At 54.0% G+C, this 27230-nt stretch overlaps 1 protein-coding gene across 4 annotated transcripts; it reads left to right on the top strand.

The window, feature by feature from the left end:
- The first annotated feature begins 119 nt into the window (after window positions 1–119).
- Padi3 (peptidyl arginine deiminase 3) lies at window positions 120–26935 on the top strand. 4 transcript variants are annotated; one of them, XM_074081215.1, is made up of 18 exons: window positions 120–245; window positions 4717–4829; window positions 5245–5743; window positions 6178–6358; window positions 8604–8676; window positions 10563–10624; window positions 11651–11768; window positions 12673–12798; window positions 13185–13363; window positions 13792–13895; window positions 13993–14104; window positions 15361–15468; window positions 16458–16609; window positions 18063–18207; window positions 18311–18413; window positions 19919–19998; window positions 20927–21052; window positions 22529–26935. In XM_074081215.1, the coding sequence occupies exons 4-18, from the start codon at window positions 6200–6202 to the stop codon at window positions 22760–22762; spliced, it is 1881 nt and encodes a 626-aa protein (XP_073937316.1). In that variant the 5' UTR covers window positions 120–245; window positions 4717–4829; window positions 5245–5743; window positions 6178–6199; the 3' UTR covers window positions 22763–26935. The 4 variants fall into 4 exon arrangements, with proteins under 4 accessions (XP_073937316.1, XP_073937314.1, XP_073937315.1 ...); XM_074081213.1 differs by having other exon boundaries at window positions 5028–5743; XM_074081214.1 differs by having other exon boundaries at window positions 4717–5157.
- Window positions 26936–27230: the final 295 nt, after the last annotated feature.

The raw sequence follows: 27230 nt of genomic DNA, 5'->3' as shown, positions 1-27230 counted from the left end.
CTCGGGCATCTGGGAAGGGGCTGGGCTTCCAGGACTGGAGCCAATGAGCTTCATTCTGGGCTGGAGGGGTGGGGTCGGGGACTTTTAAACCACATCCCGAGGGGGCTCTGAGCAGTACTGGGTTTGGTAGCCAAAGCCCAGTCCAAGGCCAGCATGTCGCTGCAAAGGATGGTACGTGTGTCCCTGGATCATCCCACCAGTGCCGTGTGTGTGGCTGGCGTGGAGACCATCGTGGACATTTATGGGTAAGGGATGGAGGCCCTGGAGGGTTTTTGGGTCCTAGGTACTCACTCCCAGCAGTCTTCTTCCCTGGGAACTGGGTGGGCTTCCTCAGGGCCCTGGCCTGGTTGCCCACTCCCCAGTCTTGCAGTCAAGCAGGGATGTTTGGGTCCTTGAATTGTCAGCTGAATGGCAGAAGATGGAGGGGGCAGAGGAGACTTGCAGTGGCCTAGCTCCATCTTGGAGGATGCTGGTGCCATGGTAGGGGGGTGGCAGAGCTAGGCACTTTACTTAGAGATCCTGCAGGCTGGCCTGGTGGTCTGTCAAGAACAGGAAAAGGCAGCTACCCGCCCCTGCCACCCCTGGTCTTATGTACCTGACAACAGAGAGGAAATCATATTTGAAATAATGATGTCTATTGTCAGAGCTTGACAGGCCTCTGGAATTTAACCCTTGAATGTAAACTCAAATTACACCCTGACTACGACCCCTTGGTCTGGTCTTGTTGTGAGCATCGCCTTGTCAGGCAGATGGGCAAATCGAGGTACAGAGAGGGTGAACCATTTGCTGGAGTCACACAGTAGCCAAGTGATGGAGCCAGGCTTCAAGCCCACCTGCAGTCTCACTCAGGTCTTCTGCTTCCAGCCTTCTTCACTCGTGGAAGTCGGGATCTCAGATCCGGTCTCTTTCACAGTCACTCAACATCCGTGTATTATGCTCAGTCGTGTGGCAGAGAAGGCCTTTATGACTGTGGTGGGAAGTGAGGTCACACCTTCTTTCTCTCTGAGGAAGGAAAAGAGTGTTTGGAGCTGGGCACTGGGATCCACCAAAGATCTGGCTTCGGGACTTTTGAGGACAAGTGACCAAGATGCTGGGAGGGGAGGACACAGACACCTGTAATTATTGCTACCTCTTGGCTCTCAGACCTCTCCTTGGGCCAGATTCTTATCCTAGGCACTGTGACACGATGAGTGGCTATTGTGGGGCTGTTCGGGCATTATAGGCAATATCTTCACCTCCACTTACCGGAGGCTAGTAGCACCCCCCACCCCTTCTGTGACAACCAAGACTGTCTCCAGATAGTGCTGACTGAGTCCTAGGGGGGGTGAAGTCACCACTCTCTGAGAACAAGTGTCCCTAAGAATTTAAAGATTGAACTTAGCTGGAGAGATGGTCCCCAGAGCATAGATGAGAGGGGGTGAGGAGCAGGTCGTGGGAGAAACCAAGTCTGGAGAAAGCCCAGCCCCACTGGGAACTAGGCACTAAAGCTGGCTGAGGGTGGGGAGGCCATGACGAATGGGAATGGGAAGGGGATTGGGTGGCTCCTAGGAGCAGGCAGGAGCCGGAAGAGGCAGGACAGGCCGTGCTGCCTGGCGCCACCGCCTGCTCCAAGGCTGCATGCCTGTGGGTGACTCACCTGCCCAGCTGCCTCGTGCCCCTCGGGCAGATCTGTCTCTAGTTTGACCCGTCCAGGTAGCTGGGCTGGCTTCTCCCCCCGAGGACAGGTTGGGGCAACGAGAGGCAAAGGCAGCCAGTGGTGGGTGACCTGAGATTGGCCACAGGGGTTCACAGAAGAGATGTTGGGTAGGGGCTCTGACATCTTCAAGTGGGGGAATCCTTGGACCCCAATGACCAGCCCCCCCTTGCCCCTGGGGAGTGGAACTCCTAGCTCATCTGTGCATTCATCACATTTCTTTCGATGCTAGTGTGTGTCAGGCTGTGGGGACACACACAGAGGGGCACGAGCAGGCTCTGTCCCTGCCTACGGGGCTCCTAGCAGGGGCTGTGGACAGGATCCAGGTCTTGAAAAAGAGTAGAGCAGGGCTATCGCTAAGGTCCCTTTCCACATGGACGTGCCTTGCTTTAACAGTCCTGGGTGTTCAGCCTGTGGCTCGCAAGAGAAAGGACAGCACGTGTAGTGACTCAATGTGACTATGACTTCCCAGCTGTCTAATCTTGGACAAGTTCTTTCTTCCCCTCCCCCAGTCTCTATTTCTTCCTCTGCAGAATGGGGAGAGTAGTGGTGGCAGCAAGTAAGCTTAGCACCAGGTGCCCGTAGTACTTTTCCTGGGTTACCCAACTCACAATGATCCAGAGCTGTGTGCTGACATCACCCCATTGTACACATGAGGGAACTGAGGCAGAGAGAGGTTAAGTAACTCATCCAAGGTCATGTAGCCACTGAGTGGAGAGTCAGAATGCAGCCTGAACAATTTGGCCCTTACTTCAAAGGGCTGTTGGGAGAATTGTGTGCGTGGAGTACCCAGCTAATGCCTGGCATGTGAGGAACGTTCAACTCTGGTATCCGTAACCATTGTTACCATTTTAGGGCTCTGTCCTGAGCCTGTGGACTTTTCAAGAGTTCCCAAGTCAGGCTGGGGAATGGTATGAGCCACACTAAAGGAGAAGAGGAGAGAAGAGGAATTAGTAAGGGCTGAGCAGCCAGTGAGGGCTTCCTTTAAGAGGGGCCCAGCCAGAGCCTTGAAAGATGAGCACAGGTGAGAGTCCCAGCCTCTCCATCAGCGGCAGTGGACTCCACCCTGTCCTCCTGCCTCCTGTGAGTGGGAGATGGCAGGGCCTGGCTTCGAGCAGGGGGTCTCAGAACAGAGAAAGGGAAAAAAAGGTGAAACATGGGTGCGTGAGCCCACCCTAGGTCCCTGGGGTCTCCATTACTTCTTGTGGCACCTGGAGGAAGACAGTAGCCTCCGTTTCCCAGGTGCATGAAGGGGTCAGAGGACAAGAGCGGGCACATCCTAACTTATAAGGCACAGCTGGACTTGAGTCGCCAGGTGCTGTGGTCCAGTGTGTCACCCCTCACACCCCGCCACCCACCATGCTCCCCAACATGCCAGAAGGCCAGTGATGAGGTCAGGTCTCAGACTGAGCTAGCGTGGGAGGAAGGCAGCCTTAGTTCTCGCCAGGCAGTGTCACACTCCCAGGACGACTCTGGCGGTGGGCTCATCCCAGGGCCAGTCTCTGGCCATGGTGAGAATGGCAGCCAGACTGGAAGCATCTGACCTGACACTCCTAAGACATGTGACACACTGCTGGGATCTGTCCCATTGTGGCTGTGAGGACCTGGAAGTTGGTCACCTTTGGAACTTGTCACGGGTGGGCTTGAAGAGCAGCCCCCAGACTGGCTCAGTGAGGCATCTCTCTTACCCCTTCATTTTCTGAATAGGAAAACTGAGTCTTGATCATGAAATGACTTGTCCAGGGCCACAGAACGAGCTCGGGGCAGAGCCAAAACTAGGAAGCAGGTCTCCCAAGTCAGTCCATGACTACTGGTGAGGGGACCCGAGTCACAGAGGCAAAGACTCACCTGGATGGAGGTTCAGGGGAGCTTGTGGAAGCTCGGTGCTGGAAGACTTGATCTAAGGGCTCAGAGCCCCAAGTGTGTACGATGCACACCTTTTTGTGGTACAGGGCCTTGTGCTTGCTAGGCAGGTGCTCTACCACTTGAGCCACTCTTTTAGTTTCAGACAGGGTGTCAAGTTTTTGCCCAGGCTGGCTTTGGACTGTAATCCTCCTACCTCTGCCTCCTGAGTATTTTGGATTACAGGTATACAATACCATGCCCAGCCCCATGGGGTAGGTCTTAAAAAAAATAGGAGGATGGATGCCACTGATCTCCTTCAGTGAGGATCTCTTCTTCCGTTAGCAGGTGTCTTTTAAGGGACCACACCTGGCAATGAGCTGGCAGCCTCCTCTTGTCTCCAGTGGAGGTCCCCACCCTGCTTGCACATTTGAGTCACCTAGGGCCTTTAAAAAAGTACTGCTGGGGGGTAGCTCAGTGGTAGAGTGCTTGCCTGGCATGCACGAGGCTCTGGGTTTGATCCCCAGAGCTGCAGAGGAAAAAGATATGCTGCTTGGGGCCCCTTCAGAGAGTCTGGCTTGCCTTATCTGTCGGAGGCATGGCATTGAGCGTTTTTGAGCCTGGCGTGTGCAGAACCGCTGCCCTAGTTGGGAGGGCAGGTGAGTCACGGCACCCAAAGACTGCCTGATGGAGCCAGGAACCCTGAGACCTGATCTGAGCTGTCACCATGGCTGTGTCATCTGAGCAACATCTTCTCCTCACCTGGCGCTGTCCTTATGCTTCTGGGGGGTCAGGGGCCAGCCTTTCTGAGCAGCCCACTCTTCACCATGGGGTCAGCCACAGTGGGCATCAGTAGAGTCTGAAATACAGGCTTCGGGGCCACCTGTGTCACTGGGAAGCTGTGTGTTCCAAAGGTGGCCTGAGGTTGGCTTTCTCTAGGGTAATCACCTGTCTTGGTTTGTAGGGACCTTCCTGGTTTTAACACGGGATCTTCTTCATCCCAGGAAACACATGTCCCAACCCTCTGAGGCTGGCTGGAGGGTGGGGGGACTAGGACAGTCCTAAGTGTGGACAGTGTCGGCTGGATCAGGAGCCCAGACACTGTGGTATGAGGTGATAGCCACACTGAAACTTCCAATAGCCAGACCCGATGTTGCCCAGGTGCCCGCCTTGTCTTCTAGGAAGTGAGGAGTCTGGATCCTGCCATACCTGACACAGGCTCTCCTTCTAGCAGCCATTCCCTCAATCCTCCCAACAGAGGGATGTGTGGCCAGGGCTGAGGAACCATTGCAGAGTGAGTGCTTAGACGCAGAGTCTGGAGCCCCACCTTCTGATCGCTTCTCTTCTGGCCTCAGTTTCCCTAGCAGTAAAATGAAGTTATGACTTTCACTCATTCCAAGTGCCTTAGCATAGCCATGCTGAGGCTGGGGGAGGCTGAATCACGCCCTCAAGGCTGTGGTGAGATTTGAACCCAGGCTGCCTGGCCCCACAGGCTTAACTACCTTGCCACAGTTCCATTGTGCTGCCCTCCTAATCAAGAACAATCACTGGCTCCCCGTTACATAGAGATGAAGTGAAAACAAACCTGTCACAGTCTAAACCTGACCTCCTGAGGCTTCATGGTAAAACCCCTTTCCCTCAGACCTATCTCCTCTGAGAGCCCTTCCCCAGCCGTCCCAGCTCACTGTCTCAATGGCCTCAACCCACAGGTTCCCTGTCCCCTAATTTACTGTAATACCTATGCCACATCTGAGCCTTGACTGGCCAAGTGGGTGTCGTTATCTCGTGTTGTTGGTGAGGTGACTGGACCAAGAGGGTGAGTGACTTAGTGTCACCTAATGTGTGACCCACCCTGGTCTCCACCTGACTCCTAATTCTGGTCCTGGAGCCACAGAGCCCCCGGGTTCGTGGCCTCCTTCCCCAGCTCTGCTGTGACTCATTCCCCTGCTGTGAGAAGCCCTGGCGGGCACCCCACAACCAGGACGGGTAGGCTGGGTTCCAAGAAGGACTCAGACTAGCAGAAACGAGGGAATGCCATCCCGGTGCCAGATGGCATCACAGATGTTTTAAACCTACAATTAACACTTGGTTGTTTGACTGAATCTGGCCAAGTGTCCCAGGCGACACAGCTCAGGCTCAGAGCTGGAGAGACCCAAGTTCAAACCTGGCACTGCCATCTGGTGCTGTGTGACCTCACCTTGCAGACTGGTGAGTATAAATTGCCCACCACACAGGGCACTCAGCCTGACTCCCTTTCCTAAGGGGGACTCTCCTGACACCTTGTCACCTGCTGGGATTTGGGTGAGAACAGCTCTTCTTAAAGCTACAGTGTCAGAACAGGGAGGGAGTCCATTGCACAATGCTGTTCCTGAGCTCTTTCTGCCCAGTTGGGTACCAGGTTGCTAGAGAGAGCAGAGCTGGGTCCTGACTTCCAGGGAGTTTGCAGTTTTGTTGGGAGGGAAATGTTTGTGGACCCAGAGCCTCGGGGGCATGAGAAGTGCGTGTATGTGTTTGGGACCTGGACTCCACTGCCCAGAGCTGGCTGTGAGAGTCTAAGAGGCCAGGGTGGTCAGGGAAGGCTTCCTGGGGGAGGAAGTGGGGCTTGAGCCAAAGCTCTAACATGTGAACCCTGTTCTTCCCAGGTCAGTTCCTGAGGGCACAGAGATGTTTGAGATCTACGGGACCCCAGGCGTGGACATTTACATCTCTCCCAGCATCGAGAGGAGACGGGAGCATGCTGACACCAGGCGCTGGCACTTCAACGAGGGGCTGGAGATCATCGTGGTCATGAACTCCCCCAGCAATGACCTCAATGACAGTCACGTGAGCTGGTCCCTGGCCAGGGCGGGGGAGCCCCCCATCCAGCCCGGAAGCCAGACTGCTGGGGGGAGTCTCAGCTCTGTAGCTCACAAACCCAAACTGTGTGTCCTCAGTCCAGTCCTGTCAGTCTCTGAGCCTCTGTGTGCCCATCTGTGATGTGGGGATCATCATGGCACCTTTTTTGGGGGGGGGTGGACAGGAGTCAGTGTTTGCTCCTTCTCTGGCTTCCCAAGACCTGGTGAAGGGAAGAGCCAGCCCAGTTCTGCTGTGTTGGGCCTCAGTTTCCCCATCTGTAGGACTGGGTTGGCTAGGCAATCTCTGCCACCCTGAATGAAGGAGAAAGCAGGGATGGGGAGGGATGGTGCTAGCTGGGGAAGTGCCCTTCCTCGGTGACATTTCCCTGAGGACTCCACTGTCCCCTGATCCACCATTTGCAAGGGACAGCAATATAACATGGAAGAAAATAGGTGGCCTTTGAGCAGGGCACAGATGATGCCTGAGAAAGGACTTGGGTGTGTGGGAGAAGGTGGTTCCCTCTCCATGCCAAGAGTTTTTGGAAAGCAGCCCTGGCCTTGCATGGCTGTCACCTCACCCAGCCCTCATGATAGCCCTGAGGGACAGAGACCAGCTCCCTTTCCCAAGTGGGGCATCCGAGACTCAGAGTGACCGTCCAGGAGGGTCTACAGCAAATGCACAGGAAACTTACAATTGAACAGAGGTTCCCGCATCGCCTCACCTCTCTTCGCACCCGTGGGTCTGAATCAAGCCTCTCTTCTGAGCTCAATGAACCCAATTTTTAGACTTAGAATCTTTGACTGAGAAGGGGCATGGCTTACTCAGAGCCATGTGTCCTAGTTAGTAGCGCTGTTGGTGATGGTTAGGACAGAGTCCCCAGAGCAACACAGAGGACCAGCCAGCATGTGAAGGTCTCTTCTGGGTGCCCTGCAGGATGGGGCTGTGTGGGTGGCTCCCACCCACTCGGCCCCAGGGGCCACTAGGACTGAGGAAAGTCAGAGTCCTCCTCACGCTCTGCCCCTCCTACCTTATCAATCCCTGGATCTGTAGATATGGGGAGAGTGCTGTTGCTGGGGCTTGGCACAGGGGAGTCCATGGCTGCAGGATTTGGGGGCTCCCAGGACTGAGGGGTAAGTGGCCTCTGCAAGATCCTGATGTCTGATGTCCTGGCTGAGATGAGGGTATCAGAGCCTGGGGGTTGAAGGACGTGATCTCAGAGATGTGTCCCAGCTGGTGGCTCAGAGGGGACTTGGATGCGTCTGCCTCTAGTCCCTTTATTGCCATCTTTGTTCTTACCTTTCATCGTTACTGGGAACTCGCTGAGTACCATTCTGAGCCTACCACAAGCTCCACTCCTTTAATCCTCATGACTTACAATGAATGGATCCTCTGGGGTAGGACCCGTTAGCGCCCCCACTTCACAGTTGAGGGAATCGAGGCCCAGGGAAGGTCAACTTTCCCAGGATATCCACAAGTGGCGGCTGCAGGATGTGAGCCCATCTCTGCCCTTGACCCACCCACCCTGCCGTCTCCACTGGTAACCACAGCTGGTGTTTCTTGGGCATTTCCAGAGGCTCAGTCATTCGGTTTTGTTCTAAGCTGCCCTGCAGTCCTCCGAGGCGGGGACCTGCATGATCCCTGTTTTGCAGGCGAGAAAGCCAAGGCAGCTCAGTCAGAGAGCGATGGCTTTGACCCAGGCCACAGGGAAGGCTGGGCTCAAACCAGGCATGCCTGAGTCCCACGGATGGGAAGGCTGGCTTAGAGTCTGTTCTTTCTTTTTTGTTGGTACTGGTGTTTGAACTCAGGGCCTCATGCTTGCTAGGCAGGAGCTCTTACTGCTTGAGTCATACCCCCAGCTCTTCGCTTTGGTTGTTTTTCAGATGGGGTCTCTAGCTTTTTGACTGGCTGGCCTCAGATTGTGATCCTGGAGATTCTTGGATTCTTAAACCCTGCCTGATCCAAACTCCTCATTTTACAAATGGTGAAACTGAGACCCAAAGGGTATGGGGGGGCCACAATCCCACAGGACCTCATTGGTAAGACTGACTCAGAATCCCTCACAAATCGTTCTCATTTTACAGATGGGCCAACCAAGGCATGGAAAAATGGACAGCCCAGAGAAAGCTAAAGGAAGAGCTGAGGCTCCGCCCTCCTCATCACATCCCTCAAGGACTATCTTGGGGGCCTGGGACTCTCAGTTTCTACCAGCATGACTCTGTCTGTCCCCCTGCAGGTGCAGATCTCTTACCACTCCAGGCACAAGCCGCTGCCCCTGGCCTACGCTGTGCTCTACCTCACGTGTGTTGGTAAGCTGGGGACTTGGCCAAGGGGCCTTGACCAAAGACAGGGAGGTGGTGGCTGGGAATGACCCTGAACTGGAGTCTTTTTAAAAAAGCCAGTTAGAGTAGTGTACATTAGGAAATCCAAACAGTACAAGAGCATACACTGAAAAGTAAACCTCCTCCCGTCCAACCAAGATCTCTGGGTCCCCAAAGCCAGCAGCCTTCGAACAGATGCCGTATGAAGAGACCTGAGCCTAGCTGCATCTCTTCCCTTCCTGTAAGCACATGGGAATGTAGGATTTTTCCAACCTGAAGTTTTTTCTATAATTCTCCATGACTTGATATGTATACTCCATGCAAGATGACTCGAGTTGACATGATCAGACAGAGGTGTGACACCTGTGTTAAAAGCCCTCCTAGAAAAGCTGGACGCTGTGCATGAGCAGGTGGGGGATTTCAGCAGAGACATGAAAATTGTGAGAAAGGATCAAATGGAAACTCTAGAAATAAAAATCACAGTAACAGAGATGAAAAATGCTCTTGATGGTTCATCAATGGACACCACATAGCTAAAGCAGGAATTGGTGACCTTGCCCGGCGTGGTGGTGCTCACCTGTGATCCCAGCATTGGGAAAGGACATTAGGAAGATCTCAAGTTCGAGGCCAGACTGGGCTACATAGTGAGACTCTGTCTCATAAAAACAGGAGGAAAGTAGAAGGAAAAAAGAAGAAAAGGAAATAAATTTGCAATGTGTGTGGTTGACATATTGCATACAGAGTATGAAAAGTCTGATCAGAAGAGAAAAGGACAATTGGATGAGAAGAATGCAATGAACAATTCACAGAAGAGAAAGCCACCGTGGAAAGTCACCTAAGTCACTGGTGTGGAGCTGGGGATCCTCTGTGGGCACAAGTCCTCCGTGGACTGACTGTATGAGCACCTGGAGCGCTGTTAGTGAGAAAGGAGATGCAGGCAGGCGGGCTAACGGGGACACAGATGCTAATTTAAAACTCGAAGGACTTTGCCAACCCGCTGTCCACGTGTGAACCTGCCAACGCTGGGCAGCATCACCATCTTCCAGTTTTGCCAGTCTGATCACTTGTCATCTTATTGTCGTTCCCATTCTTTAGTTAGGAGCAAGGCTGGGCATCTGTCCCAACTCCAAACCCTCGCACATTAGACGGCACACATAAAGAAAATACATGGTTTTATTTTATATGTGAGTGTGTGCATACATGTGCACACACACGTTAATTGAATAATTGCAACACATATCACGACCCAAGAACTAGAACATGACCTGCACCCCAAAGTCCCCCCACACGCCCCTCTCTGATCACAGCTACTCCTCTGCCAGCTAGGAAGGTTTTGTGGGTGCAGGAAGGTTGGTTCTGACACCTTAACTACTCCATTTGTGTTTTGAGATCTCACCCACTTTCCAAGGGGGGCGGGGTGTGGGACTTGGAGAATGCCCCTCGCTACCGAGGCTGAGGCTCAGAGAGGTCACACAGTCAGTAGGTGGCAGAGACCTACTCACATCCACATCCTCTGTCACCAAAGTCCAGCTCACAGCCCAGCCCAAGAGATGAGACAGCTTCATACGGATTGAGAATGCTCCCAGCCACCTGGATTCAGTGTAGGGTGTGCCCTAGGCAGAGAGGGCTCTAGGAATGCAGAAGAGGGAGCAGTAGTCAGGGAAGGCTTCCTGGAGGGGGCAGCCTTTGGCCCCTGCCTGTGCTCTGATCCTCCCTCCCTAAGGCCTCTTTTCCCAGCCCGCCTGTGGGCTGTGTCTACTGGGAGATGAAATACATCTGCCAGTGCAAGGTGGGCCCGAGAATAAGGCTAGACACACAGAAGCCCTGGCCTGTCTTGAGCTCCTGGGAATCTAATGAGCTGCCTCCTCCCACAGACATCGCCCTGGACTGTGACCTGAACTGCGAGGGCAGGCAGGACAGGAACTTCGTGGACAAGGTAGGCCTCTCTGCCTGGGCCCAGACTGGGGCGTGGAGTGCGGAACTGCTGTAAGCTGGGGTCAGAAGGAGAGGCCGTGACAGGTGACCCGTGTAGCCTAGCCGATGCTGAGGTCAGAAGCTTAGATGTGGACCAGGCATGGCTGGGGACCTTCACCACCAAAATGAACAAGGACACAGGTTGCCAGCCCTGGGGAAGGCTTTGGTTTGTCAGAGGAAAGTTCCAGATTTATTTATTTATTTAAAACGTTTGCCTATTTATTTATTATTTACTTATTTATTGGTGGTACTGGGGTTTGAACTCAGGGCTTTGCACTCTACCTCTTAAGCCACACCTGAATTTATGATCTAAATCAAGGTTTGGCAAACTTTTTTTTTTAAATAAAATGAAAGGCAGGGAGTGAGTATTTCAGGCTTTGTGGGCCACTCTATCTCAAGTCCCCTGTGGTGGTATGAAAGTGGCCAATCAATGCATACACTAATCATGTGACTGTGTTCTAATAAAACTTTATTTATAAAAACAAGCAGCAAGTCAATTTGGTCCATAGGACATTGGTGCAAATCTCCAGATCCAGGTGAAAGGAGAAATCTTGGACCCAACCGTGTTGGCACTAAGTGATTTGGGAGTTCAGAGGAGAAGGTCCAGGTGGCTGGGTGATCCAGGAAGGCTTCCTGAGGGAAGTGCACGGAGCAGGGCTCTGCAGGGTGCAGGAGGGAGGGCATTCCAGATGCAGAGAGGAGCAGGATCAAAGGCGAGGAGGGAAGAATGGAGGCTTGCTCAGGGTGTGACGCTTGTGGCCCTGTAATCAGGAAGTTGCCTGTAGACAAAGAGGACATGCCTGGAGGCACTCACAGACAGCCATGACAGACATCTCGATGGTTTGGACTTCACGGTGTGGACATAGGGAGCCACTGACATTTCTTGAGCTGGGGGTGCCTCCATGAAAACAGACCTCTCCTCCCAGGGTAGGGTGAAGATTCAGGAGACTGGCCCGAGCCCCCATCACTGGCTGTTTTCTCTTGACAGCGGCAGTGGGTGTGGGGACCTGAGGGGCATGGAGCCATCTTGCTGGTGAACTGTGATCGCGACAATCTGGACTGTGACGTCCAAGACAACTGCGACCAGCATGTGCGCTGCCTGCAAGGTGAGGGGCTTGAGGATCCCTGATGTCCAGGGTCACTGCTCAGTTACCCTGCAGGGGGTCTCAACCCCCAGGCAGGGCTTTGAGGCAGAAGTGGGGGCCAAAATTCCAGCTCCCTGATATTCCTCAAAACCCATCTCAGATTGGTAGCTGTTCCTCCCCAGATTCCTCAGCACTGAGGACCTCATGCTGGGGCAGAAACCCTAGAAAGAAGCCTCCTACCATTCACCTGCTCCAGGGACAGGGGATGCTAACATTGCTTGAGCACCTACTGTATGCCATTGTTTGAGCACCTACTGTATGTATTTCCCCAACATTCTTAATTAAGCATTCAAAGCAATTTAGGGACAAGACACTGAGGTTTAGAGGTCAGGAGACTCCCTGAAGTTGCAAAGCTAGACTGTGGTCCATCCAAGCCTTCCCCTTCCAGCTTCAAGTCCAGACACCCCTCTTCTCCCCCACACCTCTGATCTGCATGTGAGTGATGCTCACATTCTGCTGCGTGCACCATGCTTAAGGTGAAGAATGAGGCAGAAGCACCCTGGGGGGGGGTGGGGACAGGTACTTTCCACACGAGACGCTCACAGAAGCCATGTCATTCGGCAGTGGAAATGCCCAGACCCGGGAAGGGTAGGGCTCACCTGCGGGATGCCCTGGGCACGCAGGGTGCTTCTCTCGAGCTCCTCTTGGGTGCCAGGCACCGGGCTGGCTACTGCGCACTCCCTGCTCCTATAGGTCCTACAGAGGACATGAAGCAGGGTAGCACGACCCTGCACGCGGATATCTTCATGGTTTTCTGCTGCCGGAGCCCAGCAATCCACGAGCTGGGGCTGGGACACCCAGTGCCCCAGAGCGGGAGGGGTGGGCGTGCAGGGCCCCTCTCAGTCGCTGCCCCTCTGGCTCACAGATCTGGAAGACATGTCCCTTATGGTCCTGCGGACACAGGGTCCTGCAGCCCTCTTTGATGACCACAAACTCATCCTGCACACATCCAGCTATGATGCCGGGCGGGCCCGAGTCTTCCATGTCTGTGGTGAGTTGGTGCCAGGTGCCCAGCCAGGGCAGCCTCCTCTACCTCCATGTCTCCTGCTCCAGCTCCAGGAGGTGCCCTGGGCGGGGGGGGGTGTGGTTGGCGGGGTCATCGTGAGGACAGTCACAAGTGAGAGCTTTTTCTAAAATTTGCATGCACACTTTTATAGAAAAGACACCTAGAAGTGGCTTGGGGCAAACATGACCTTTTTGGGAGTTAGAAAGGGTGCCCTTCCCTGCTGTGCCCACCTTGGTCCTGAGCTGCCTTCTCTGCTCTGTGTGTGGGGGGGCAGTGACAGGTGGGATGGGGGTGGGGAGAGGAGGGTAAGCTGTGCCCCTCATGCTTCCTGGGCTGCCTGAGAGTCACGGCCACTCTCCTTCCCCTCCCAGGTCCCGAGGACTCCTGTGAGGCCTATAGGTGCGTGCTGGGCCAGGACAAGGTGTCCTACAAGGTGCCTCGCCTCCATGGGGATGAGGAGCGCTTCTTCGTGGAGGGCCTCTCCTTTCCAGATGCTGGCTTCCCAGGGCTGGTCTCCTTCCATGTCACCCTGCTAGACGACTCCAATGAGGTAGGGGGTGGTTGGGCAAAGGGTGAGAAAAGGGCTCCATTCCTGGCAGATTCAGGAATCACTGGCCAGCATGAGGGTCCCCAGACTTCCTGCCCACCCTGCTAGGTCATCTCCATCCTCTGGCGGAAGCCAAGGGCTTTTTGGGGGGGAAGGTAGGAGGGAGTATGGGGCATTGAACTCGGAGCCTCATGGTTGTGCTCTCCCACCTGAGCCACACTCCGTGCCTTTTTGCTTTTAGTTTATTTTTCAGATAGGGTTTCATGCTTTTGCCTGGGCTGGCATTGAACTGTGATCCTCCTACCTCTGCCTCCTGACTATCTGAGATTACAGGCGTTTACCACCATGCCCAGTTGCAAAAGGCTTTCTTAAAGACCACAGGCGGCCGCTGGACTCTGAGTCAGTGCTCTTTCCCTCTGGCTCCCCTGCAGTATTTCTCTGCGTCACCGATCTTCACCGACACCGTGGTGTTCCGCGTAGCACCCTGGATCATGACACCCAGCACCCAGCCACCCCTGGAGGTGTATGTGTGCAGGTAAGTCTGGGGAAGTGTGTGTGGGGGTCTTCACCCTGATGACCCCTTAGGCCCCCAGGCCCTGGCTCTGAGCCGCTCTCCCCGGGCTTGTCCCCAGTGTGAGGAACAACAAGTGTTTTGTGGAAGCCGTGGAGGAGCTGGTCAGGAAGGCCGGCTGCAAGCTGACCATCTGCCCGCAGACTGAGAACCGCAACGACCGCTGGATCCAGGTAATGATGGCCCTGGGCAGGCCTAGCAGGACACCATCCTGCAGGGAGATGCTGGCTTCTGTAATGGGGCCGCCGAGAAACTCCTAGGAGGACCCGCGTGCTTCCAGGGCATGCCCTGCTCTACCTAATGGAGACCTGAGACCTCGCTCCAGAACTTTCTGGAGCTCCTGGCACGCACGCTGCCCCTGGGCTTAGCACCCTTTACCCACCAGACCAGGGCTAGGCCTTGGGTGAGATGGTGAGATGCAGGACACAGGCTCCCTGCCCTCAGCAACTGAGCTGAGAGCAACTTAGCAGCAGCAGCTGGAGACATTTTTGGTTCACACACTGGGTGTGTGTGTGGGGGGGGGTGCAGTTGGTTTCCAGGGACGCAGTTAAACCTGCAAGACCCAGGACAAGCCCTGCAATGAGAGGTCTGGTGTGACGTATTAATAGTACAGGGTGAGCAGCCCTGGCACAGTGAGTGACTGCTACAGAAGCACCAGGATGTAACCAGGTGCCCAGAGCACCTGCAGGGACTGCAGGAGGCATCACCTCTGCTGGAGAATGAGAGGGAGCTCCAGGGGGAGGGGTTCCCAGGGGCGGGGCCTCCAGAGGGAGGGGCCTTTAAGGGGAGAGACTTTCAGGGGAGGGGCTGACTAGCTGTGTGCCCTTGGGCAAATGACCTCTCTGTTCCTCATTTTCTCCATCTATCGCGTGGGGTAATAATAGAGCCTCTATTATTTGTGGGGATTTGTGGAGTCAGTGTTTACACAGAGCTCAGGTCAGGGCCAGGCAGACTAGTAAGCATCTCTTTGCCTTCCTTACCAGAGGGCTCAGGACTGCCCCGGACCTCACACAGCTGAGGTATAGCTAGGCCTCTTGGGTCCCTCAGCCCTGGTCAGCCCCTGATGACCAAGTGTGGAGGCCAGAGGAGGTGGCTGATGCCCAGTGGCCTGTTGGTTCAATTAAGGCCACTCTGAGGCCCTCTCTATATCTACCCATCTCTGGCACATGGACACAGGGACACCCCCAAGGTCATGTCCATGTTATCATTCACTCCTAGCCTCTGTCTTGCTGTGTGACTGTAGGCAAATGCATCTCCTCTCTGAGTCTCCTCAGTCATCTGGCTTCCTCCCCCTCCCCCCCACCTCCAAGGGCAAACAACAGGCTGAGACAGAGAACTGGCAGGAGCCGCCTTCCTCAGGGCGCTCAGTGCCCAGCCAGCAGGGCGCAGCTGGCTGTCCACAGCTGGGCGTCTCTCTCCTTATTGGCAGGATGAGATGGAGCTGGGCTACACTGAGGCTCCACATAAAACCCTGCCAGTTGTCTTTGACTCCCCCAGGAACGGGGAACTGCAAGACTTCCCTTACAGAAGAATCCTGGTGAGTGGCGATGGTGGCAAACCTGGGAATTGGGGGCTGGTCCCCCCAGAGCTGCATCGGAGCACAGGGAACCCTGCTGGGAACCTTGCTCCCAGATACAACCAGATACAACCCAGGAGATGACATCCTTCTATTGCAAATGTGTTATCTGTAGATCAAATTTGATGGAGCATCCTGTATTTTATTTGCTAAATCTGGCAGTCCCAGGAGGGGGACACAGGGCGGTAGAGCAGTGAAGAACACGGCTTTGACGAGCACCCTGGCTCTGTCACACATTTGCTGTGGTGTTCCATGAGTTACTTCCCTCCCGCAGTGAAAATGATAGTTAGCTCTGGCTAACAGGAGTCTTCGAGCTCCCTCTGACCACAGCGTCCCGCTCAGAGGGAGGTTGAGACTCAGGGCTGGGTCTGCTCTCGGTAATAAAGGGGTCAGCCCCGAAGGTGGTGGTGCTGGGGACAGAGGGGAGACTTCCTTGGTGCCATAGGGAGTCCTTCCAGGTCCCCACCAGATCACACAGGCGTCAGGAGCTCAGCTGGCTCTTCTTGGTGTCTGAGTTCTTTCTGAGAGATGCCCTGGGGAGGCCACCAGAGTTTGAAGATTGAGGCTCAGAGGGCCATCGCCAGCCTCTGGTCTCCAGGGATGGACCACCCCTGAGCAGCCCAATATGTGGCCTGGGCTAGAGTTGACAAGAAGACCCTGTGAGGACAGGATGGCCGAAGCCTCAGGCTCTGTGTCAGGTGGAGATGTGACCAGGGGATGGGGATGACACTGGCCTGATAGGCCAGCACTTAAAGGGCCAAATCTTTCCTGACTTGGTCCCTGAAGCATGCATGAAATACTGACTGGACCAAAGCCTATCTTTTACTCAGTGTTTCCATCTGAAGAATGGGAGACTACTCCTGCTTGTCTTTTAGGAGCTCAGAGCCCAGCAAGTTATTTCAAACCCTTTCAGGTTCCCCATCCCCACCTGACTCAGTTTCCCTCACCAGGGCTTAGATTTTGGCTACGTGACTCGGGAGCCACGAGACAAGTCTGTGAGCGGTCTGGACTCCTTTGGGAACCTGGAGGTCAGCCCCCCAGTGGTGGCCAATGGAAAGGAGTACCCCCTGGGGAGGATCCTCATCGGGGGCAACCTGCCTGGGTGAGAAGGCAGGGAGAGGAGCTCGGTGGGAGGCAGGAGGCCCTGATGATGGGGGCGAGGGACCACTGCAGACTTCATATGTGGTTCTGGATGCGGAGACTTCCTCTGGAAGTCTGTGAAGGCCAGAGCAAGCCAGGACCTAAAAGGTTATTCCGTCCAGCCTTTTCATTGTACAAGTAGCCCAGAGAGGGTGAGTGAGTCACACAGAAGGCAAAGTATGGCTAGACTCGGGTCTTCTGATTCTGCAATAAACAGACACTGCTGATCCCAGAGTCTATCAGCTGACAGCAAACAGTCCTGGGACAAAATTCATTTAAGTCAAGCCTCGTTTATACTGTGATATAAATGACTGATGCCAGATTGTTTCCTCAGAGCAGGACAAGGGAGGTATAAGATGAAAAGTGAGATAGCAGCCCGGTGCTGGTGGTGCACACCTGTAATCCTAGCTACTCAGGAGGCAGAGATCAGGAGGATCACTGTTCAAAGCCAGCCCTGGGCAAATAGTGCGCAAGACCCCATCTCAAAAATAACCAACACAGAAACAGGGCTGGCAGAGTGGCTCGAGTGGTAGAGTGCCTGCCTAGCAAGTGTGAGGCCCTGAGTTCAAGCCCCAGTACCACAAAAAAAGTGAGATGGTAGTGAGAGAGAGAGAGAGAGAGATTGAATGTTGTGTCTGTATTACACAGGGGCGCTGTGGAAAAGAAAAGGAGCAATGGTTATTTACTGTGCAGTAGACCAAGACAGAGCCGTTAGGACAGACTTGACATCAAGTAATAGACGAATTCAGGGTCGGGCTTCAGAGGGGAGTAACAGCCCTCAAATACCTGAAGGCCCCAAAGAGGACTGTGGGTCTTAGGTGCTTTTTCATGCCAAAGGATGGATCACGAGCCCCGGATGGTCTCGTGCACCTGTCCTTAAGACATCCACGGTGGTGAGGCTTCAGCAGAACTTACTCTCAGTGGAATTTTTAAAATGTATGCAGTTATAGTCTTTCTTGCTTACAAAAGCAATGCTGGGATTTGAACTCAGGACCTGGCCCTTGCTAGGCAGGTGCTCTACCGCCTGGGCCATGCCCCCAGCCCTTTTTCCTTTAGCTATTTTTTAGAGAGGGGCTTACATCCCTCTCTCTCTCCCTCGCCAGTCTCATATTGTGATCCCTTACCTCCGCCTACTGTGTAGTTGAGATTACAGGTATGACACTACACTCACCTTTTTCTTTGAAATAGGGTCTCACTAACTTTTTTTTTTTGAGGCCTGATCTGGCCTCAAACTGTGATCCTCCTATCTCTGCCTCCTGAGTAGCTGGGATTACAGAAGTGAACCACTATGCCTGGCAGCAACGATTTTTAAAGTAAAGTTGGACACCACAGAAATCTTGAATACTTGTGATTCCATTTCAGCATGGAGGTTTTTTTTTTAGTTAAGTGACTTTTCCTAACCCCACGGACCCCAGGTCGAGAGGTCGCAGGGTCACCCAGGTTGTACGGGACTTCCTCCATGCCCAGAAGGTGCAGCCACTGGTGGAGCTCTTTGTGGACTGGCTGGCAGTGGGACATGTTGATGAGTTTCTGAGCTTTGTCCCTGCCCCAGATGGGAAGGTAAGGACTTGGTGGTATATCTTTCTCAGTCTCTGGGCCAGGGGCTGAACTCAGGGGACACTTTGGGGCCAAGGACTCAGCTGGGTCTGTTCTTTGCACACAGGGCTTCCGGTTGCTTCTGGCCAGCCCAGGCGCCTGCTTCCGGCTCTTCCAGGAAAAGCAGAAGTGGGGCCATGGCAGGGCCCTCCTGTTCCAGGGGGTCGTCGGTGGGTAACAGCACCAAGACCCTCAGCACAACTTCCCATCCCTCCTGAGTCAAGGCATACCATGGTCTCAGAGTGGGGCAGCAGATTTTAAAGCAAGGCTGTGTCCCCTGATTCCTGATGTCCTCCCTCCTCCAACCACTGCTGGGTGGGGGCGGAACCTGAGGAGGAGCAGGGAGGTGTGGGGAAGGTGGGGCCAAGGTCAGCCTTTGACAGGTGCCGTTGCACCAGGCCTCTGTTCAGAGGGGCTCAGAGCTTAGGGGTGAATGTCCTGGCTCAAAATCTTAGTGTTTGTGTTTTCTAAGTGAGGTCTGATCCACTGGGTGTCTACTGAGGCACGGAGCCTCTGCCTCCCACCCTCCAGGGATGGGTCCCTGCAGGCTTACCTTGTCCTCTGGAGCCCCAGCTGCCAGGCCTCCCCCTCCCTGGCAGCCCAGTGATGGTGCGGTCCTCACCCCCAGTGGGAGGGAACCAGGCACCAGGAGGCCTGGCATCAGCTGTCCCCACACTGATCTGGTCTGGGTGAGCCCCTGGTCACCATAGCCTTGGCAAGGAGGGGCCTCATTGAGACTGTGAGGTCCCACTAGCTCCTCCCTTTGACTTCTGACTTGGATGCCAGGGGTTTCCACACAGAAAGCTTCTCTAGGGGGTTCATGTGGGAGGCAGTTGGTCCTGGACCAACTTACTTCGGAGAGAAAAGTTTAGATGTGGGGCCCACACGCACAGCTACAAAGCCCTCCTTCCCTGTGATGGTGGCTTGAGACCTTGTGAGCGCTGGGTTTATACAGCCCTCTCTCTTCCCCCCAACTCTGTGACCTTGGGCAAGTCATCTGACCTCTCCGAGTCTCTTTTCCTTACCTGTGAAGCGAGGTAGCAATGCATACCTTGAAGGGGGAGGCTTGAGTGAGCTTCTGAACGTGGCACTTTTGGCTCCTGCTCTGTTCATGGCAGGCGCTCAGTTACTGGCAGCTGTTGGGTTGGGAGCCATGACTCCAGTCTCCCCTTCTCTAGCCAGCCTGTCTGCACAAGCACCACAGGCAGGAAAGCCAGGCCTCTGCAGAGACCCTTTGCCATGCAGTCACCTCCTGAAGGGCAGGCGAGAGCCTGATGGTGTCAGACTCTCAGGACCAGTTGATTCACTGCTCAGAGAACCTATAAAGTTGGCTCTGGTGGGTAAGGGGCAGACAGCAACTTCCCCAGCTCCCTCATTAGCCGGAGGAAGAGGAATCATCACTCAGTGTCTCCAGGTGATTGTAAACTACCACTTCCAGTGAACTCAAAGAAGTCTCAAGTTCATTGCGCACAGCAATCAGTGCCTCCCTTCTCTCCCACCCCAGATGTGCAGTGACTGGGCCAAGCTCTAACCGGTGCTGCCCAACCCCTGTCCAGCAGAGTCAGAGAGCAGCTGACTTGGCCAGACCAGCAGCTGTGAACCTGGCCTCTTTCTGGCTGCTTTCCAGAACAGTATGGTCCTTGTCCTCACCCCTCTATGTCTCTCTCTTTCATAGGCGAAAGGCAGGTCAAGACCATCTCCATCAATCAGGTTCTTTCCAATGACAGCCTCATCAGCTTTAACAAGTTCGTGCAGGTACAAAGGCTGTGGCTGTGAGAGGAAGGTGGGCAGGCCTGGGGGCAGCAATGGGGGCGGATGCCTGAGGCTCACGGTTCACAAAATCTGAATGGCTCCAATGCCCTTCTTTGACCTGGGAGAAGTGGGGTGTTTGCACTGTGCATTTGAGGAGGACAGAGGGAAGTGTGACCTCAAACACAGAGCCTGGCAGTAAGTGCCAGTCTGCAGGGACATTATCAGGCCATCACTTTGGGCAAGAGAAGAATCAAGAAGACAGTTAGCAAGCCACTGCCATTAGCTTGTCCAGAGAGGCAGGCGTCAGAGCAGGGGGAGGCAGGGGAAGTAGCAGGAAGATGGCAGAGTGGGTGTAGATAACAAAGGTGGCACCCACTGCACTTGCTTTTGGATACATGAAAGGAAAAGTCAAGAATGACGGCAGGACTGTGGCCCTGACAGCTGGGAGGGGGCAGTAACATTTATGGAGCTGGAGTAGTCTGGAGGAGGACCAGGTGTGGGGAGGGATAGAACTTAAAGAATTTATCTTCGGCCCAGCCATAAGGTTGTGCTCGTTAGACTTCTAAGCAGAGATGCAAAGTAGCTGGTTAGACTTACAAGTCTAAGCTCAGCAAAGAGAGGGGGAGACAGAAATTTGGAGCTCATCAGCATACAGGCAGTGTTTTAAACCATGAGACTGAAGGGGATCCCCTTCAAATGAGGGATCTAGAGAAGAGGTCACAGATGGGACACTCTGGAATATTCTGGAACATTCCCACTGTTAGCCCCACTAGTGGGACGGCATGTGTGGGATACAGAGCAGGTGTATCTTGACCAAATGTAAGGCTGTGTAAGTAGTGGACCCGTGGGCACTCGGCCCCACACATGGATCCTCGAGGTCCCCCCCCCACAATGGCGTGGTCTCCCATCTCGGCCCCTCACCCGTCTCCAGAGCTGCATCGACTGGAACCGTGAGGTGCTGAAGCGGGAGCTGGGCCTGGCTGACCGCGACATCATCGACATCCCGCAGCTCTTCAAGACCGAGAGGAAAAAGGCAGTGGCCTTCTTCCCTGACTTGGTGAGTCCACTACCTGTGACTTAGGGTTTCCTCCCGTCCCCAGAGCGGGGAGACATTTGTCACAGTTCTGTTGAGATTCTAGGGTCCTGAGGCAGTAGTGAGGAGAATCAGGGGTCCCACCTGACCCTGTGGCCTCCACTAGGTGTCCATCTTGGTCCCTGTAACTGGCCAAACCCTGGCTCAAGGGCCACCAGGAAAGGAAGGGACCCACTGACATTCATGGAGTGGAGAAATGATTGCACGAGGTCACATGTGCAAAGCCCGTGGTCTCACTGGCAGCTGGGGGCCATTCTGTTCCTGCCCTCCCAGCTCAGAGCTGTGCATCCCGCACGCGTTTACACGTCCTGTGGGAGACACAGATGACTAAGGATGATCCCTGCTCTCCAGGAGCCTCACTCTGTCTGTTGAGGGGACACTCTCATCACCTAAGGTCATGTCCTAGTGATAAAGAGCAGTTTGGGGGTGGCACTGCCAGACAAGAGGTAGGAGGGGAGATTGAGAAGACTTCACAGAAGAAGAGGCCTTTGATGGAGCCTTAGGGCTTAGCCTTGGTGTCTCTAAATCTTGAGCTTGCTTCAGAAACACCTGATAGCAAGGGCCCCACACAAATGTCCTCATTGAGCAGGTCTGAGGGCGAGCCAGGGATGCTGCTGCCTTCTGAGGAGCCCACAAGGGGGTGCTGGTGCTGCCCTCAGGTCACCTGCTCTTCTTTCCCCTGCCTCCATCCCCTAGAGGAAGTTAACTCACCATCATCAAAGCCTGTTTTTAACAGGTCCACAGCACCATTGCTTCATCCCCTTTTTTTTCCTTCCCTCTTTTTTTTTTTTGCCCTCCCTTGCAAAGCCTCTTGTTACCCCCCTTCCTTCCTGCACACTTGAGGACGCTTTGTAATTATATATGTGCTCCCGGAAGCTTGGGCAATGATTTGGGTTCTTGTGTTGGCAGGAAATAGAGAATCACCCAAACTGGCTCAGCCAGAGGGACTGTGTTCTTCTCTCTCTCTCTCTCTCTCTCTCTCTTGTTCTCTTCTCCCTCTAGTTTGACTGTCTTTGCCATTCTGCCCCTGGGAACGGATATGAACATGAGGACAAAGACTGAGGCTCTTCCAGTGTCAACTCTAAATTCCTGGGAGAGAGAATCTGATTGGTCTATCTCAAGTCAGCTGTCCACTCTGATCTAATCAGTGATGGCTTAGGAGGTTGGGATTCAGTAGCATAAACATGGCAGCTACGCAGTCCACCAGTAGGAGGACAGTTACCAAAAAATCGCCATGGTGAGCTTGGCAGATGCGCCCAAAAGCATCAGGCTAAGGTGCTTTTCCAGCAGAGCTCCTCCCACTGCACAGGAACGGGCGAGTAGCTATTTTCAAGGCTGCCTAAAAAAGACAAGCCCAGCTCCTGCTGAGTGGGTGGAGGTGTCAGGGAGGTAGGCTGATGGTGAGGTGTAGCCTCTGACCCAGGCCCCCCTTCTCTGCAGGTGAACATGCTGGTGCTGGGGAAGCACCTGGGCATCCCCAAGCCCTTTGGGCCCCTCATCAATGGCCGCTGTTGCCTGGAAGAGAAGGTGCGTTCCCTGCTGGAGCCGCTTGGCCTGCACTGCACCTTCATTGATGACTTCACCCCATACCACATGCTACACGGGGAGGTCCACTGTGGCACCAACGTGCGCCGGCAGCCCTTCACCTTCAAGTGGTGGCACATGGTGCCCTGAGCCGCTGCCACCTGTCATCCTCCCCCCAGGGGTGGGACGTCAGCCCTGGGTGATGGAGACTGAGACAGGCCCCTGAACAACAAGCATCAAGAGACCCCCAACTCCCTTAGAAGCCTCTTCCCTGAACGTGTTCACACCTCACTGCAACCCATCCGCTTCAACGACACGAATCCTCTTGGTCTTCCAAAAAGAGACCTCATTTCTCGTGGGCTGTCCCGTGGATCATTATGACATAAAGGGATTCCCCCTCATCACCCCTCCCCCCAAATCCTCTCGCTGGGGCAATGGAGAGTTAGAAGCAGCCCCACATCTCATTAGCCTGTGAGGCCCCAAATTCTGTTTGGACCTGCCCTGCCCTGCCCTGCAGGGGAACCACCTAATGTCACATGGGTCAAAACAGACTCCACTCAAAGCCTTCCCCGTAGGAAGAGGGGTTGGGGAAAATTTAGGTCACAGTGGGACCATTGTTCTCACTCCAAGTTCCTGGCCAGGTATTGAAGTCTGTGTCTCCCCTAACCCAAGTTGCTCCACCAGTTTTCCCTACATGTTTGTGGAAGGAATGACAGTTGTCCCTTGGTCTTATGCACTCCCCATTATCTGACATTCAAAAATCCAGCTTTGTCCAAAATCCTCCTGGAATTTCTTGGAGGCACTAATGTCTCGGGAGATGATGGAAATTGGGACGATGGCATGAGGGTGGAAGTTCCTTTCCTGGTGCACAGGGTTGACCCTGGCGATCCCACAGACAGGAAGAGGATGCTTCCTTGGCCCCAGGACTCTCTCTGCAGGGTGGGGACTCCTGGCTGACTTGGCCCTCAGCCTTCTGCTGACCTCTGGTCAGTTTCCACACTTTGGCACGCAGCAGAAGAGGCAGCCCAGAGTGGTACCTCCTGAGGCTCACAGAGGTGGCTCCCAGTGGGACGACTCAGAATGAACTGCTCTGAGTGTGGGAGCCATGAGGGCCTTGGCTTTTTCCAGACTGTGTTGGCTTCATGTATGTTCTGGAAGGGTTTCCTTCCAGCTGGGTTTCCTTCACGGATGAATGTATCAACAGAAGCACAAATGCATGGTGTGGTTCTAATTTTGGCCCTTCTTTGAGCTTAGAACCAGACAGCAAGGATTGGGATGTTTCTTACAGCTAAAGCATTTGCTTGCCTGGCTCCCCCAAGAATTTGGGGCTGATAACCCCAAATTTGGGTAAGATCATGAAATTGTTTTATCTTGGTCACAGGACATGTTAGGGCTATCATGGACAGCTGTGGTGAATATGGACCTTGTCATAAAAGCCAACTTGGAGGTGGCAGGCTGGGCTCCCAGGACCAAGTGAGCACGGGGAGTGGGGGACCAGGGCCAGGGGCTGAGGTGGAGCAGGGGGCAGCTGAGTGTCAGAGCTCATGGAAGCCTGCTCTAGGGTGCCCTGTGACCGAACACTGTGGGTTTACCCCTCAGTGAGGGCAAAGCCAAAAGCTACAACTTGATGAAAGAATGAAGAAAGGGTATTGACTGTTTTTATGCAAGGAGAGCCCTGGGAAGGACCCCCAAAGCAGTGTCTTTCCAAACAAAGGAAGCAAGGACACTCATGTACATTCCTACTGAGTGACCTGTGATTGCTTCCAGAGGCAGGAGAATTCTGTCCAACTCAAAACCATGCTTATTTATACATCAAACGTTTAAAAATGGCAGACAGGGGCTGTCAGTGTCTCAAGCCATAGAGCACTTGCATGGTAAGTGTGAGGCCCTGAGTTCAAACCCCAGTACTGAGAAAAAAAAATGCAGACAGGAATGCTTTTGGCTCTGGGGTGAAGAATCTAGTGTTGTACTGTGATTGTAGTGAGCAAAGTTTCCTCTAGGTCACCCAGAAGAGTGGCTGAAGGACTTGGGCCCATTTAACTGGCTTCCTGGTAGTGTCCTCTGGAGGGCCTTATCTGACACAAAGAAAGAACTAGAAGGGACGTTAACAGTTATCCTGGGGACAGCAGCCTCTTCTCCTGAAAGCACAGGTGTGTTCCTGTCCAGCAGTATACGCCTATTGCAGAGCACCAGGGAGCCACCTCTCCACCCGTGACCCTTCCCCGCCCCCCCACCATTCTCTGCTGAGGGTAAAACACAGAAACACTTGTGCAGTTTAGATTTCTGCCACCATGACAAAATGCCTGAGGAAATCATCTCCAAAGGAGAGGTGGATTTTGGCTCATGGTTTCAGAGGCCGTCCATCATTTCTGTGCCCAGGTGAAACAGAATCCCATGGTGGGCAGAGCAAAACTGCTCACCTCATGGTGGCCAGGAAAGGAGGTGGGGCTGGGGACAAAATACACTCTTGAAGGGCACACCCCCAATGACTTATTTCCTACAACTAGGCCCCACCTTCTAAAGTTTCCACCACCTACTAAAATATCCCATTAAATGAATTCATAAATGGATTAATCCATTCATGAGGTTAGAGCCCACATAATTCAGTCACCGCTAAACACTGCTGCATTGAGGACCAAACCTCCAATCCAAGTCCTAACAACGCTTTAACTAGTCCTGGGCTGGGCTGTCTCCAAGTCGCTGGAGAAATACCGGCTTCCTTGGAGCCTCCTCTGTGCCATGGTATACTTAGGATGTCCTCATGCTTCCTCATGGGCCCAGAGTGTGACAAAATGAGCTCCTTAATCCTCACTAATGGGGATACTGAGAAAATAAGTCTTAGAAAGGGCTCAGGGTGATAGTGTGACCCTCTAGAAGTAAGTGCCTAAAATTGGGAGGATGGGGATGAGACTTGGGTATCACTTTGATGCTCTTACCCTGGCCACAGGGCTTGGGTTTTCCAGCATGAAGTCCGGAAACTTCTCACCTGTCAAGTTTTCCTCCTGTGCTCCAGGCTGGTGAGAGTGGGACAAATGAGCAGTGAGAAGCCTAACCCCAATGCCAAGGGAGTCCACCTGTTCACACAGCAAAGAACACAGCAGTTCCTTTCCTGTGGCTGCTGAGACAAATTTCTACCAGCCTAGTGGCGTAAAATCACACATAGTTATTATCTCACAGATCTAGAGGCTGAAGTCGGACCTGGTTCCCCCTGGGCCAAAGTCAAAGTGCCCACAGGGCTGGCTCCTTCTGGAGGCTGTAAGGGAGACTCTGACTCCAATTTCTAGAGGCCACCTGCATCCCTTGGTGGCCTCTCCTTCATCAGCAAAGCCGGCATCCGTCAGTTCTCCTGCCTCCCTCTCCTGTGCATAGGGACCTTCAAGGTGACAAGTGGCCCTCCTGGATAAGCCAGGCTGCCCTACCATTGCTAGTTCCACTGATGAGCAACTTTCATTCCACCTGCAGCCTGAAGTCCCCTTTATCATGAAGGTTCTTGGGATTAGGATGTGGACATCTTTGGGACATCTTGCTCTGCCTGGTCCAGCGAACCTCTGGCTCTGCAGCCTCCATGAGTTGGACCATAAGTTCAACCGATGAAACTCCTGATGAATTTCACAGACTCAGAAGAGAAAGATGCAGTCAACAGGCCATCCTGTCAGGGCTGCTGCTCAGTCCCAGCTCCCTTACTGCTGGGATGGCACCTGGGTCTCCTGGAGGCAGCATGGGGACAAAGGCTACCTCCTACCAGCCATTTTCTTCCTAGGCAGCTGCCTGAACCACACCACCCTGTCCCTTCCAGGCCTGGTGCTCAGCCAGGAAGCCCTGGGGAGACTAGGCTGAGGCCTGGGGTCTCCAGGGAACTTCCTCCCCACTCTGTTCCACTATGGCTCCTCCAACATAGAGGTAGCCTGCACCCACCCTGAGGAAAAGGGGGGCTACCTGACCTCTCCTCCTCCTCCCAGCCAGGAGTGGCCTGGACCCTCTTGGAGTTTGACATAGGACGCTGAACACACACTTCCTAGTTAGACCTTCAACCCCTTGGGCCTCAGTTTCCTCTTCTGTGAACTGGCACAATAAACACCTTCTTCCTGGAGATTAAGGGAGGTGACTCTGAGTAGTGCTTGGTGGCACTGTGAAGAACAAATGATAACAGTCGTGTGACACTCCCAAGGCTCCTTTAGGCCTGCTGTGTAGACCATGCCCAGTTCCGGGTCCTGCATTCTATTAAGGATGAAGTTCAACCTGGAGGAGTGGCTCAAGCAGTAAGAGCAGCTGCCTAGCAAGTGTGATGTCTTGAGTTCAAACCCCCAGTGTTACCCCTTCCAAGAAAAACAAAATAAAACAGGACAAAGATCCTTTGCAAGCAAAGAGTCAGACTAGGCTAGGGCAAAGGACAAAGGGACTGTCCTGTCCAGGCTCCAGCCCAGACAAGACCCTATCCTTCTAATGGGGACCCCACTCCGTGCGACCCTGACTCAGGCTTGTGTTCTTCAGCAGGGCCTTGGTGGGAGTTGCCCAACCTGTGGCCTCCTGAGCCTGCGTGGCCCTGGAGGGAGGGCATGGTGGGGTGGGGAGCCGGGGCTCTGGATGAGGACATAGGAAGGAAGCTTGAATGGTGGCA

This window comes from Castor canadensis, chromosome 7, assembly GCF_047511655.1.
Source record: "Castor canadensis chromosome 7, mCasCan1.hap1v2, whole genome shotgun sequence".
Classification (NCBI taxonomy): Eukaryota; Metazoa; Chordata; class Mammalia; order Rodentia; family Castoridae; genus Castor; species Castor canadensis.
Note: the sequence above shows the minus strand (reverse complement) of the source record. Positions and strands in the feature narration are given on the sequence as shown.

Excerpts from the sequence above, each read along its gene's own strand:
- Padi3 (XM_020153770.2), top strand. The coding sequence starts at position 154 with ATGTCGCTGCAAAGGATGGTACGTGTGTCCCTGGATCATCCCACCAGT. Across the intron at positions 6,359-8,603 it reads ATGACCTCAATGACAGTCAC|GTGCAGATCTCTTACCACTC; the intron begins GTGAGCTGGTCC and ends GTCCCCCTGCAG. Across the intron at positions 13,364-13,791 it reads TGCTAGACGACTCCAATGAG|TATTTCTCTGCGTCACCGAT; the intron begins GTAGGGGGTGGT and ends GCTCCCCTGCAG.